General features: G+C 36.1%; 1 protein-coding gene and 1 long non-coding RNA gene across 3 annotated transcripts; both read left to right on the top strand.

Annotated features, from left to right (window-relative positions):
• The first annotated feature begins 2579 nt into the window (after positions 1-2579).
• LOC147286757 (uncharacterized) lies at positions 2580-5395 on the top strand. 2 transcript variants are annotated; one of them, XR_015121912.1, is made up of 5 exons: positions 2580-2975; positions 3456-4117; positions 4314-4473; positions 4554-4608; positions 5128-5395. It is a non-coding gene; the product is annotated as an uncharacterized LOC147286757 (long non-coding RNA). The 2 variants fall into 2 exon arrangements; XR_015121913.1 differs by having other exon boundaries at positions 2583-2975; positions 3579-4117.
• Positions 5396-8733: 3338 nt separating this feature from the next.
• Positions 8734-14272, top strand: LOC147286758 (protein FAR1-RELATED SEQUENCE 5-like). Its single transcript, XM_086240832.1, has 7 exons — positions 8734-8925; positions 9873-10005; positions 10423-10493; positions 10867-10928; positions 11186-11259; positions 11992-13620; positions 13730-14272. Exons 6-7 carry the CDS (start codon positions 12001-12003, stop codon positions 14270-14272), a joined length of 2163 nt encoding a protein of 720 aa, XP_086096958.1. The 5' UTR covers positions 8734-8925; positions 9873-10005; positions 10423-10493; positions 10867-10928; positions 11186-11259; positions 11992-12000.
• The last annotated feature ends 740 nt before the right edge of the window (positions 14273-15012 follow it).

The raw sequence follows: 15012 nt of genomic DNA on the forward strand, positions 1-15012 counted from the left end.
AAAATACAGAGAAAGAGAAGAGGTGGAAAAAATGTTTATTAATAAGGGTATTTTAAGGTATTAGGGGGTGAAAAAATAAGATTATTATTTCTTAAAATTTGATGTGAATGAAGTGGGTGGAGAAATAGGATATGAGTGGGAATAGTAGCACTATTTCTATGGTAAAATGATATATATATATATATTTTTTTTTCTTTCTTTTTTTGATTAAGGTAAAATGGTATATTGAAAGTATAGTAAATTATTGAAAACCAGATATTATGCCCCTAGCATTGGACAATGGTATCGAGTACTTAATGTCATTTTTATAACAGCTGAGCACTGCAAGAAGCACTTGACTCTGCTTCCTCGATTCGCCTAGTTTTTGACCCTATCTGCAACAGGTTACCTCATACCCTCTTAAAATGAACACAAAATCTCATAGTTAAAACATAACATAAAACTGGCATGAAGGCCCTCCTCTTCAGATCTAATAATCGACAAGTCTTCGCTTTGGTCTCTATATTAATTGGAAATGATTTCAACATATTGAGGGATTTGGAAAAGTTGTATTAAGCTAGCATTAATGTACGTTTTAAGGGGTTTGGAAAATTTGTGTTAAGCATCATATCAAGTCAAAAAAGAAAAAAAATATAAAATGTTTTTCTTTTTCTTTTGACTTTGCTTCTAACTCTTCAACGTATTGTGGGGTTTGGAAAAGTTGTATTAAGCTAGCATTAACGTTTTGAGGGGTTTGGAAAATTTGTGTTAAGCATCATATCAAGTCAAAAAAGAAAAAAAAATTTAAAATCTTTTTCTTTTGACTTTGCTTCTAACTCTTCAACGCATTGAAAGGTTTGGAAAAGTTGTATTAAGTTAGCATTAACGTTTTGAGGGGTTTGGAAAATTTGTGTTAAGCATCATATCAAGTCAAAAAATATAAAAAATATAAAATCTTTTTCTTTTGACTTTGCTTCTAACTCTTCAACGTATTGAAGGGTTTGGAAAAGTTGTATTAGGCTAGCTAGCATTAACGTTTTGAGGGGTTTGGAAAATTTGTGTTAAGCATCATATCAAGTCAAAAAAGAAAAAAAATATAAAAACTTTTTCTTTTGACTTTGCTTCTAACTCTTTAATTTAATTGTTCCAATATATATACAAACTAATTATGATCAGCAATCTAAATATTACATAAACATGGCCCAAAACAAACGAGACTAGCTAAGAACAAAGCTGACATCAATATTAATGAGGTTTTTCAATCATTTGTTACTGTCTTGGTGTTGAAAGTAAAAATCTCAACTTGCATAACAAAATATAGGGTCTTTACCAATTGATTTTAAATAAGTGTGTCTCTTCACTTTTTAGCTGAGATACATATATTTTCAAATTTTAGACAATATACAAGATTGACTCTATTTCTTTTTCTTTTCTTTTTTCTTGGTCAGAACGTAACATTTCACTAAAGAAGCCCAAAAGGCAAAATATTACAATATGGGTGCTTTTCCGACCACCCTAAACTGTTGAGTTGACCACCCTAAACTGTTGAGTTGACCACCCTATTTCAAAATTTCAATTTTACCTTTAAAACAAAAAATTTCTATTTTGCTCGTTGGGTTATTCGACAGTTATCTACCGAAATATTTGTGGTTATTCGATAGTTATCTGTTGAACATTGGTAGATTATTCGGTGGATAACCACCTAATGGAAATGAAAAAGGCATTCGACAGTTATTTGTCGAAATGTTTATATTTATTCGACACTTGTCTGCCGAACATTTATGGATGTTTCGATTAATAACCACCGAATGGATCTGGGTGATTTTATCATGTTTTTGCAATAAATGGTAAAATAGGAAAAAAGTTGGGTAAGATATGTTAGGGTGGTCAACTGAGGGTAGTCTGCATAACCTCACTCATATTACAATCATGAAGGCCCAAGAGGCATAAGCCCAACAAACACCAAACAGAAAAAGTACAAAGATCAAAAAGATCAAAACATAAAGTTCCCAAGAACATTTGCATGAACCCTAGCCAAACACAAATCCTGAAAGAGAAGCAAGTTCCACCATCTAAGCACAGCCCTAATCCAAAAACATCAACCATCTCCATCATTGAAACACAACAAACCAAGCAAGACCCGCAACCACCAAAGAGAGACAAGAGAACCGAAGTACTACATAAAGGAATTGAGAAAAATGGAGGTGTTTCCACCGGCACATAATCCGATTGAGGAGCGAAACATCGCTTTAAGGTGGTAGTTACAAATGCTACAATGGTCCACCAACTCCAAGTGAGGAAACCACAAATGATTTCAACAAGGGCTTGAGATCTGGGTGGGCTTGGATAAGGGAACAAAGGCAAAAACAAAGGGGGAATAGAGTAGGAACTATGAGAAGAGGGGAGAAAATAAAATGAGAGATGCACAAAGAAAAAAGAGGATGCAATACCTCTAGATCTGAGCGTATAGCTCAAACAATCACCGGAAATTCTAACATAACTGCAGGCATTAGATGCCTTCAAGCTTTTGACCGTTAGATCAGTAAATGTTGATCTAACGGTTAAGAAAAAAACTTATGGGCCAGCAGGTAGCAAGTTAATGAGATGAGAGAAAAAGTGAGCTAATATACAGGGTTAGCACTTATCGGTAGCCTTTCACGAAAAAACCCAGACTTCCACAGGGGCAGAGCTGAGCTCAGTGCACAACCCAGCAGGGGCAGAGCTGAGCTCAGTGCACAACCCAATCCGAGATCCATCCACACTTCCAGAGGGACAGAGCTCACTTCACAAAGAATCAATTTAATGGGTACATCGAGACTTCCACAGGGGCAGAGCTGAGCTCAGTGCACAACCCAATCCGAGATCCATCCACACTTCCAGAGGGACAGAGCTCACTTCACAAAGAATCAATTTAATGGGACAGAGCTCAACCACGAATTGCACATCCATCACACGAATTGCTCACTCCTTCCTCTGTTGTGCTCTGTTAATTTAAGGTATTTTGCACTATGGGTTTGGTATGGTCTTGACGTTTTCCCATTTAATTTGAAGATTTGGCTTAAAATTGTTATTGGGGTATGGGTTCATGTGGATAGTTTTGATAATTGTTCGATTTCAAGGTATGGATATATTTAGGGATTTCAGGACATTTGCATGCAAAACGCTATAAATGCTTATGACTGCTCATGTCCTTTTGGAATGTGTGTGTGTGTATGTGTGTGCTATTTATCTACTAATAAGTCTCTGCTGCATTGATTAAAAGAAAGAATATACATGTATCTTTCCTGTGCCAATCTGTAATCTGCATGACTTTATCTAGACATCATAATGTTGACCTTAAGTTTTAACCGGATTATTAGAAAGATACTTATATCATCAATACATGTACCTTACAAACCATACTAAAAACCAGTCTTTTAGTGGAAGAATAGTGATTGCATTACTTAAACATTACTCTTGCATGGTGGACCTTCTAGGTAGGGCTGGTCATTTGGAAGAAGCAGAAGAGATTATCAATGGCATGTCAGTTAAGGCAGATGCTGTGGTGTGGGGTGCATTATTCTTTGCTTGTTATATTCATAAAAATATTTTGATGGCAGAAAGAGCAGCTTCCAAGCTTCTCGAGTTGGACCCTCATGATAGTGGAGTTTACATTTTGCTTGCAAAAATGTATAGGGAATCAAATATGTGGGAGGAGGCAGGGAGGGTGCAAAATATGATGAAGGAGAGAGGAGTAGAGAAGACTCCTGGTTGCAGCTCAATTGAGGTCAATGACATTGTATATGAGTTTATTGTCAGAGACAAATCACACCCTCGGACGAAACAGATATATGATTGTTTAGTTCAGTTAACAAGACAAATAGAGCTTGTTGGTTGTTTATCTGCAGTTCATGCAGTTTGAAATGACTTTCTCCTTGGTTCTTAATTTAGGCAACAAATTTGAATTAGCAGGTAAAGGAGAAGAGTGCATGTGAAGTGTCCTTCATTTCAAACTGCTAGACAACGTTCAAAGAGTGCATTTTAAGAGTGTAGTTTGCTTTGAAGTGATCTAAATTAAAGAGTATCTAGAACAAAATCTGGACAGCTATACAATTGCAACAATTGAAGAACTTCTCTATTCTTTGGTGCTTCTGCTCTGGTATGAACCCTTAGGAGCTGCTTTTTTGTTTTTTGTTTTTTTTTGCCCCTCTTGTTTTGTACTTTTATGATTCTCTGAAAATGCTCACCCTTCTGGATTGACATTTTTCCTTAACAAAAAATAATAATAGGACTTTCCTGAATGCAATTTGTTTTTGTGTTTATTATACTGACCATGCTTTCTGCACTAATGTCAGGGTTCTTACAAGGAAAACATGATAGCTTTTCTTCACCAGCACCAAAATGTTTTCAAGGTTGCTAGCCAAGTACATCGCAGTTCCATCCTTTGTCAAGGTATTCAAAGTTGCTCCATTGGCTTTTGAAGGGCTGCTATTTATCAAAGCTAATTTCCACGAGGTAATGGACCATTACTTGCCCCAGAATTCAATATTGCACTTTCTAGAAATTGTCATTTTTATGGGAACTTTTTCTCTCAGATGAGCATGAAATGGACTTCGATCAATTTGGGATACTTATAGAAGTAAAGTTCAGGTGATTGCATTTTCGTTCCTGTTTACATATACTTTCATGGCACTACTTATTTGCGTTTGGAAGTTTAATTTATGACCTGATATAGTAGATTACCATTTTATAGCTGGAAAAGTCATTAGGATAGAGACGTCTTTTTCATTGGATTACTTCTGCCTTGACACTCTTGTGAGAGGTATTCAATTGGTTTAGAGAAGAAGGGAAATCTAGTGCACAATCCCTTAATAAGCTATATTGGATTTGGAACCATTATTAATACCAAATTTGAGATAATGTAAATTAGATCTCTTCCTAACTGCTTGGTTTTCTTTGTCAATCCAATTAATTTGATACACTTGGTACCAATTATTGCTTAATTGAAAGTCTGTCTTAGGTTAATGCGAAGTGTCTGGTTTCTCTTATTGCATTAAATGCTATGAATTCATAGTTTTGATTTGTTATGTGAAATTGTGCTTCTGAATAATTGGGTTGGTAGTTCTGTTCACTCAATGTATATCTTCATGTTAAAATTGTGTGAAGAAGCAACCTTGCCTCCAGACCTATTGCAGAGGCAGAGTATCTTGCCATTGTGTGGTCTGCAACGTCTCAGCAATCAACACATGAAGATTGACTAGTATTTCATACCAAGTGTGTTCAAGCTAGTTGCTGATATTTTCCAAACCACTTCCAATGGTCCCATTATGTTCTCCAAGGATCAAAATTGGTCTCTGAAACTCTCCGTGCTTTTGGAACATGTATTTGAACAAATATTGATTAGTTAAATGAATGGATGAAATTTTTTATGAATGGATGGATTTTTGTTGAATGGATGAATTTTTATGAGAGAATGGAATATAAATAACATTTATAACATCCAAATCCCATTAAAAATTGACATGTATAATCTTGTTTGTTTATATCAGTTTCAGGAGGTTTTATACATCGAAAAAACTTGATTACGATTTCCAATCTTGTTTTGGATATCAGTTGGGCTGAAAAAACAAATGGCATTTGCTTTGTTCTTTTGACAATTCATCCATTGCGTTTGATCTGTTGAAATGATTTTAAACGATTCGACAGGGACTGCTCAGGATCCCAATTATAACAGCATTATTCAATGATTAAAAAACAGAAAAAGATTTTGGTTAATACATAAAGGGGCAGCAAAATACAAGCATGTGTATTGGCAAAATATGTATTGGCACTTTTGGGTACTTGATATTCAACAAATTTTACCCAACTCAAGAATGCCTAAACATTTTGATACAATATTGATTAAAAATGTAAAACACATGTAAATGTGTAATGTATATAGTTTTAGACTTTTAGTATAAGGTTTTTAATTAAACTTGTTAATACTTAATACCTTAAAAAATTTGATCTAAAAAAAACCCCCTACAAAATTTAAAATTCAAAAAACTAAAACTGAAAATCACTAAAACAAAAAAATTAAAACACAAAATATTGAAATTGAAACCAAAAAAAGTCCATCCTCGCCCAAAATATAAAATTAACCCACCCAAGTTGAAAAAAAAATGAACCTCTGGCGCGTCTCCAGACTTGTCAAATAGTGTAATTTTGAATTGCATGTCAAAACCTGATTGTTACACAGGAGCTTGTATTTAGCACTCTGAGAATGCAATTGCCCTTTCGTGTATACACAGTTGCAGTGCGAAACGTTTTTTTGGCCCAGTGATGAAATTACCATTTTCTTGAGATTTGGTTCAAGAAAATGGTAACTTGGATTAAGAAAATGGTAACTTACAATTCATTGAGAAAAAGTTACCATTTCTTGAGAAAAAAAATCAAGAAAATGGTAAGTTTGGTCACGCTGGGGCTGGATTACCACTTTTTTGAATGAAGTTACCATTTTCTTGATCAATTGATCAAGAAAGTGGTAACGTGTTTTGCTTCACTGATTCCGTTACCATTTTCTTGATATTTGGTTCAAGAAAATGGTAACTTCGATCAAGAATGTGGTAACTTACCATTTCTTAAGAAAATGTTACCATTTCTTGAGGAAAAAAATCAAGAGAATTGTAACTTTGGTCAAGATTGGCCTTAGTTACCACATTCTTGAACTAAGTTACCATTTTCTTGATCGAACGATCAAGAAAGTGGTAACATGTTTTGCTTGGCTGATTTGGTTACCATTTTCTTGATGTTTGGTTCAAGAAAATGGTAACTTGGATCAACAAAATGGTAACTTACCATTTCTTAACAAAAAGTTACCATTTCTTGAGAAAAAAAATCAAAAAAATGGTAGCTTTGGTCAAGCTTGGGCTTGGTTACCACTTTCTTGATCAAAGTTACCATTTTCTTGATCGAACGATCAAGAAAGTGGTAACGTTTTCTGCCCCACTGATTTAGTTACCATTTTCTTGAGGATTGGTTTAAGAAAATGGTAACTTGGATCAAGAAAATGGTAACTTACTATTTCTTGAGAAAAAGTTACCATTTCTTGAGGAAATAAATCAAGAAAATGGTAACTTTTGTCAAGCTTGGGCTTGGTTACCACTTTCTTGATCAAAGTTACCATTTTCTTGATCGAACAATCAAGAAAGTGGTAACGTTTTTTGCTTGGCTAATTTGGTTACCATTTTCTTGAGGATTGGTTCAAGAAAATGGTAACTTGGATCAAGAAAATGGTAACTTACCATTTCTTGATCCAAAGTTACCATTTCTTGAGGAAAAAAATCAAGAAAATTGTAACTTTGATCAAGGTTGAGATTGGTTACCACATTCTTGAACCAAGTTACCATTTTCTTGATCGAATGATCAAGAAAGTGGTAACGTTTTTTGCTTGGCTGATTTGGTTACCATTTTCTTGAGGATTGGTTCAAGAAAATGGTAACTTGGATAAAGAAAATGGTAACTTACCATTTCTTGAGAAAAAGTTACCATTTCTTGAGGAAAAAAATCAAGAAAATGGTAAGTTTGGTCAAGCTTAGGCTGAGTTACCACTTTCTTGAACCAAGTTACCATTTTCTTGATCGATTGATCAAGAAAGTAGTAACGTGTTTTGCTTGGCTGATTTGGTTACCATTTTCTTGATGTTTGGTTTAAGAAAATGGTAACTTTGATCAAGAATGTGGTAACTTACCATTTCTTGAGAAAATGTTACCATTTCTTGAGGAAAAAATCAAGAAAATTGTAACTTTGGTCAAGATTGGCCTTTGTTACCACATTCTTGAACCAAGTTACTATTTTCTTGATCGAACGATCACGAATTTGGTAACGTGTTTTGCTTGGCTGATTTGGTTACCATTTTCTTGATGGTTGGTTCAAGAAAATGTAACTTTGATCAAGAATGTGGTAACTTACCATTTCTTGAGAAAATTTTACCATTTCTTGAGAAAAAAGATCAAGAAAATGGTAAGTTTGGTCAAGATATAATTTTGTGATTGCATGTTCAAACCGGATTGGCAAACAGGAGCTAGTTTTTAACACTCAGAGAATGCAATTGCCTTTTCATATATATAGAGTTGCATGCGTAGGTGGTTACCACATTCTTGATGTGAATTTAAGATCAAGAAAGTGGTAACTTGGGTTTTAGGCAGTTTTGTGAAGTTACCACTTTTTTGATGCATCCCTCAAGAAAGTGGTAACTCATAGTCAAAATTTGGTAAGTAACCAAATCTTGACAGAGTTACCACTTTCTTGAGGGATGCATCAAAAAAGTGGTAAAACCCAAATCACACAGAACTTCCGCTCATTTCACTCTCCATTCAAAATAAATAACGTAGCCTCACCCAGACCCTCGCTCGCCGCCCTCGACTCTCTCTCGCCGTCCTGGCACTGTCGTTCAATCCTCGCTTGGCCACCCTTTCGCCATCCTCCCACCAAAAACGCAGAAAACTCAGAAACCCATCCTAGCACGTCCATCGCCCATCATACCAGAAGACTCAGACCCTCTCTCACTGAGTTTCGAAACCTAGAAACCCAGAAAACTCACTCAAACTCTTTCTCTCACCGAGTTTCGATCTCTCAGAAACTATAAAACTCCGACTCTGTCTCTCTCACCCAGGTTAGGGCTTCGATTTGTTTACATTTGATTTTGTAGATTTATTCATATGTCAAACTCTCTATCTCTTTCATGAATTTAATATTTGGATTTTGAACTAATTTATGCAGGCGCAACAGGCACTTGCAGCAATTTAACTGAAGCCAAGACACGTTGAATGACAAATATTTCTGCGCAGGGATGACCTGTGTTTATGCAGGTTGAATTATGTGATTTGTCAACTTCAATCCCAAATCCCTTTTATCCCTGTGCACCACTGACATCTGGGAAGCAGAGTATGAAAACAAATTGGCACTGCTAAATCAAAAGGAGAATCGGTATATTCATTTTTCTAAGGTTCTCCTCTGTGTGTTTGTTTTTGTTAGGAATAAGTTTGACTATGACTATGCACAGGGGACAATTACATGCATTAGTTTTATTAAAGAGTGGACAATTTAGGAATATATGAAGGATTATCACAGTGCACACCTTTATTTCTTTACTATTGATTCTGAATATCATCTTTTCTTTGACCTCTGATATATGAAGGATTACTACCTTTCCAATTAATTGATTGCGTACTATTTTTTCGTGTGGCAATAAGAGTTTTTTCATTTGTAGTGAATAGTTATAGCTTTCCCTTTTTTCTTTTTAATTTGTGCAAGGAAAAAGAAAAGTGGGGTTTGTTTTTATGCTCTTTTTCTTTTCAAAATCTTGGAAAGGGGGGGGGGGAGGAGGAGTACGTAAGTGGGGCTGATTTGTTAGGCTATTTTATTTTCCATGAAGGTTTAAAATTAGATATACTTTACGATGATGAGGTTCCGTTGAAATTATTCAGAAACTTGATCAGGTGGAGAGCAATATTTTTAAATAACTGGAAGGTATGAGATCATGCGTAGGATGGGTTTGTTGAGCACCCTTGTAGGCTGGGTCTACAATTCATATGATGACATCCATAAACTGGAAATGCATGCACTGTTTAGCTTTTCCACTTTTTTTTGGGTGTCAATATTCATTAACTAAAATTTGCACTAGTTGAAAGACAGTATTGCTTTAGGGAGAACAAATTGAAAGTTTTACTTTAACTTAACTTTAAAGCCCATGGTACATTTTGAAGCCATGGTAGACAGTCAAGTGAGATGTATATGTTCTTATTGAAATTATCCTGTTACTATATTGTGTCTACCTAATCTTTTTACGTAAAAAGTAATCTTCTTTTCACTAAATGTTTTTACTTTTATGCATCTCTTAATCAAAATTTGTAATTATCTATTAAATCTTGCAGGTAGCATCCTTCAAGCACACAATTGCTAAAAAAGATGAGAAGATTGAGTGATTGCTGAAGGTCAATAGTAATGTCTATTGATTGACATGACTTTCTCTTCATTATGAAGCCTAGAGTCTCTTTCCTCTTGCAGGTTTTTTTTTTTTTTTTTTTTGGATTCTCATATCTTTTATCAATGCAATAATTTCTTTGCTCTTGCAGTTGTTAACTTGTTGCAATATATTATGAAACATTTGACTGCTTCATTTACAAACTATGAAATAGGACTGTATTAGATAGCTTCTAGGAAGTGTATGTATGTGCAGTAAAAATATCTTAAATATGTCCTTTTTTTTATTAAATGAAATCATTGTCATTTTCTGGAATTATATGGAAGTTGGACTTTTACCTTGATTATTCTTGTTTCAGAATTTGTACATAGAAAGTTTCACTTCTTGGGATATCTATTCATCTTATTGAAGACACTTTGTCGAATTACATATATATAACCACAACGTTTGTAGTTTTTCAATTGACTAGTGCTTGCATGTTCTGTTTACTTGTTTAATAGGAACACTGACTTCCACATTTGAGAAATAGATTTCACATCTAGACAATTGGCAAGAGGAGGTCTACCTGAAGGTACTATCTCTCTCTCTCTCTCTCTCTCTCTCTCTCTCTCTCTCTCTCTCTCTCTCTCTCTCTCACTCCCTCTATCTCTCCCTCTCTCTCTTACTTTGAGAATTTATGGTGACTGTCTTTTCTACTATCTATTTGGGTAGTGTTGTGAAGATATACAAGTTGTAAGAGCGATTGCTTACTTAATATGAAATATAAGTAGGAATAATCTGTTTAGTATAAAAGTCTTAATTCACAATTTTGTATTATTTTCTTAGTATAAAAGTATTAATGTGTTTAATATAAGTAGGAATAATATGTTTAGTATAAAATCAAGTATATTATGATTAAGTGAATTCATTGTTTCCATCCATGTTTGTTTTGGTTGAAATTGCAGGATGTGTTCAATCTATTTCCAAATTTCAATGTGGCTGAGTTAATCTAGGCATGCATTTGCAGGTATACAAGACATCACATGGTCGCATTTTAGCTTATGATTTTATGAACTCGTTACGTGCTGTTTTTCTGAGTTTGTTTTGTTGGTGCCATTGAATAATACAGTGATGAGTGCAATGCATATGCCTGAACTGAATATTGAAACAAATATGTTTGTCAAGGAAAATTCCCCTAGCTTCTATTCTTGCATCTTATATTTAAGGAACAAGTAATTTATGTTTTGAGATTTATGTTAATGGGTTGTTTGTGTTTAATTTTAGGGGTTGAAGATGTGAGCACAAATTGCAAGACTCACAAGGTGGTTGTGCAGGGTGAGAAGGTTGATCCCATTAAGGTGCTTGAGCTTTTCATTTTCAGAATGGGTTTTTTTTTCTCCATCATTTTTGTAATTAATTCTGTATTTTTTGTTTTTTAATTTGTTGGGTAGAATAAATTGGCTACTCAGGACGGGCTTTTGGGTTAAATCATCCTTCATAGTTGTGGCTTAATTAATGGGTTAAGTCATGAGGGGCTTTGTTTTTTGGTTTAAATCATCCTCCATGATTGTGGCTTTTGTTCAATGAAATTATGAGTAATTTGTTGTGGGTTCCATTTGAGAATCTGAAATCGATGATGATAGCATGAGGTTGGTATGGTCTTGATGTTTTCCCATTTAATTTGAGGATTTGGCTTAAGATTGTTATTGGGGTATGGGTTCATGTGGATAGTTTTGATAATTGTTCGATTTCAAGGTATGGATATATTTAGGGATTTAAGAATTTGGGTTAAAATTACTCTTGACGTTTCCCATTGAGCTTGACAATTTGACTTCAAATTGGTTCGATTGAGTGAGTTGGGTAGAATTTGGTAGGGTTTACAATTATGGGTAGTATTTTGTCTGAATTATTGGCTTGAAACTGGCATTTCAATTTTTTTTTTATTGTTATTTGTGCAAAATGTTATTTGATTGCATGTCAAAACATGATTGGCAAACAGTAGATTGTATTGACTGGTCTGAGAATGCAATTGTACTTTCGTCATGGACAGTTCATGAATTGCTTACTTAAAAAATATATCTATTTTGCAGCAGGGAGACATGGGTACCGCTTGTAACAGATTTGCTTCAACATCTGCACCCCACGAAGCTCAGAATGTTCCCGGTCCTTCAACCCCTACTCGCAACATGTTTCGGTTTGGTGATATTCTGCAGCACAACGGGATAAGTTATGAGCAGCTAACTGAAAATGACCTTATAGACTCCGAATTTTTGTCACTGGAAGAAGCAGACAAGTTTTACAGAGATTATGCCTCGGCGATGGGATTTGGTGTTAGGGTACGTGATGGGAGACGGTCCGTGGTGACCGATAAATTCTGTAGTAGATTATGGGTTTGTGACAAGGAAGGCGAAAGAGCCGAGAAGTACATAAACTCACCGAATAAGAAGCGATGTCCCAGGGGCATCACAAGAGTTAATTGTCCAGCAGCATTCCGCATTGGCTTATGTAGGAAAAGTGATTGTTATGTTGTGAAGAAATTCTGTGTGGAACACAACCACCCATTGGCAATGTCACGCGAGGCTCCTCTAATCCGATCACACCGCTCTATCCCGAACGATGATCTTTTCCAGGCCACTTCAATGCGAGGTGTATCAATTAGGACGTGCCAAATATACGAGTACATGGTCGACCGAGCAGGAGGCTACCGTAATGTTGGTTACACGATCAAGGATTTGTACAATAAGGTGAATTGTAGACGCCGAGAAATCCTTTTTGAGGGTGACATTGAAGCTGCACTTGCATACTTGAGTGGGAAAGTCGACAGTGACCCCGAATTATATTGTAAGTTTAGTGTGGACGAGGAAAACAAGTTGGTAAATTTGTTTTGGAGAGACTCGCAATCTCTAGTGGATTACACTTGTTTTGGAGATGTTGTGCTGTTTGATAGCACTTACAAGACAAATTACTATGAGAAGCCTCTAGTGTTGTTTGTCGGTGCAAATAACCATCTATCAAGTACTATTTTTGGATGTGCGATCCTTGGGGACGAGACCAAGGAGACATACACATGGTTGTTGGAGACCTTCGTATCTTCCATGAGGGACAAGCGGCCTGAGTCGGTAATTACCGATGGAGACCTTGCTATGCGCAATGCCATAGATGCAGTTCTTCCTGGAGTTCCACATCGTCTGTGTGGATGGCACATCACGAAGAATTTAGCACAAAACTTGAAAGACCCAAACTTGATTCAGGCTTTCAAGCGATGTTTGTGGGCCACCTCAAGCCCCCCTGAGTTTGAAATGCGGTGGACGAGCATGGTTGAAGAATTTGGTGAATCAGAGTGGTTGAAGAATATGTATGAGATTCGTCACAAATGGGCCGAAGGATATTGTAGACAGCATTTTTGGGGTAGGATGCGTAGCACGCAACGGTGTGAGGGCATGAACAGATTTGTCAAGGACTTTCTCAAGAGTGGTCCGAAGTTGTTTGAAGTTATCCCAGCTATTGACAGGGGTCTGGCACGCCTGAGGAATTCACATGTGATTGAAGATTTTCAGATGAAGAATTCGAAACAGGTGCTGACAACTCATCTCAATGCATTGGAGCGGCATGCAGCAAACTTGTACACCGACAAAGTGTTCAAGTTAGTAAGGGAGGAGATAAATAAGGTTGCTTCACTTGTGACCCGCGCAGCCTGTACAATTTGGGAAAAGTCGCATGTATGTAATTCATACATACGGTGAAGAACATGTTCAGTTCAAAGTTTTATTCCACCATATCAAAGGTATCTTAGAAATAAATTGCACTTGCAATCTCCTTAAATCACAGGGCTTCCCATGTTGCCATGTTATTAATGTCATGAAGTATGAGAATTTGAAAGAGTTTCCGGAATCTCTCATTCTTAAGAGATGGACAAAGTCAGCGAAGGAATCAGCTTCTGGTATCCCACTGCCGGACAACATTGTTCCCGACGAAGCACGAGAATTAGCGAGGTACAGTTATTTGAGTACAAGTTGCAACAAACTGTGTTTCCTGGCTTCCAGAACAGAGGAAGGTTTCAATTTGTTGAATAATGAATTAAGTAGGTTAGCACCATTGTTGGATGGGTTTGGGAAGCAAGCAGGAGATACCCACCTTCGCTTCCGTCGAAATGCTGCTCGACCAAACAACATTGTTAGAGATCCAAACATCGTGAGGACCAAGGGAACCCAAGACACAGGAGGCAGACGGGGAGGCAATGGAAGAAAATGCGGTACATGTGATGCATTTGGTCATGACAGGCGCAACTGTCCCAAGCGTAAGGGACACCGTAGAGGAAATAAGAACGGAAATGGCAGCAGGAAGATTGAAAGTGACAGCGATGCGGAGTAGCAACAGGTTGAGCCGCAGATGCAAAGTTTCGTCTTGAACACTTGAAAGTCCCATAACAAAAAATTATTATGTATTGCTATTATTTATTTGTAGCAGGATGAGCCTCAGTGTCGTTTGGAACACTTTTACGTCCCATAACAAACAATTAGTATGTAGAGCTATTATTTAATTTTTAATGTGAAATTAATTTAGATTGTAACTGTTATTGAATGTAAATGCTTGATTATGACAGTGCTTGTTTATTAAGTAAAAACTATTACAAGGACCAATTAAATTTATAGTCTTTACGAAACTAGACAAACTCACATCTCCACAATCTAGCTAAGTACATGTAGGGAATCAAATTGTAAAGGAAATGAGATAAAAGGATTCCGCCAAAATATGTTAGTAGGACACACTTACTGTCTAAATGTATAAACATGAGCGGTTTGGGTTTTGGTGAAATTAGAAACTTAGTCATAAATTATAGCCCACCCAAGTATGATACAATGTTATGTAATGTCAATCCATTATAGCCTGATGTGCAATTGCTTTATTAAAGTATTCTATTGACGCCCCTGTTTGACAGTCATAGTTGGACATGCAATCCTAAACCCTCAACCCTAATACCACTACTACAAATACCCCCCTTATATATCAGTGAATAATTGATGTCTATTCATGTTTTATGGCGATGTCTAGGTAGACGATATCTAATGTACTTTGGTCAAGATATCGTTTTGACACTGATATCCATTTTG

This window comes from Dryas octopetala, chromosome 4 (assembly GCF_963921425.1).
Source record: "Dryas octopetala chromosome 4, drDryOcto1.1, whole genome shotgun sequence".
Lineage (NCBI taxonomy): Eukaryota > Viridiplantae > Streptophyta > Magnoliopsida > Rosales > Rosaceae > Dryas > Dryas octopetala.

Coding starts and splice junctions, on each gene's coding strand:
- LOC147286758 (XM_086240832.1), top strand. CDS start 12,001: ATGGGTACCGCTTGTAACAGATTTGCTTCAACATCTGCACCCCACGAA. Junction 13,621..13,729: donor CAATTTGGGAAAAGTCGCAT/GTATGTAATTCA, acceptor CTTAAATCACAG/GGCTTCCCATGTTGCCATGT.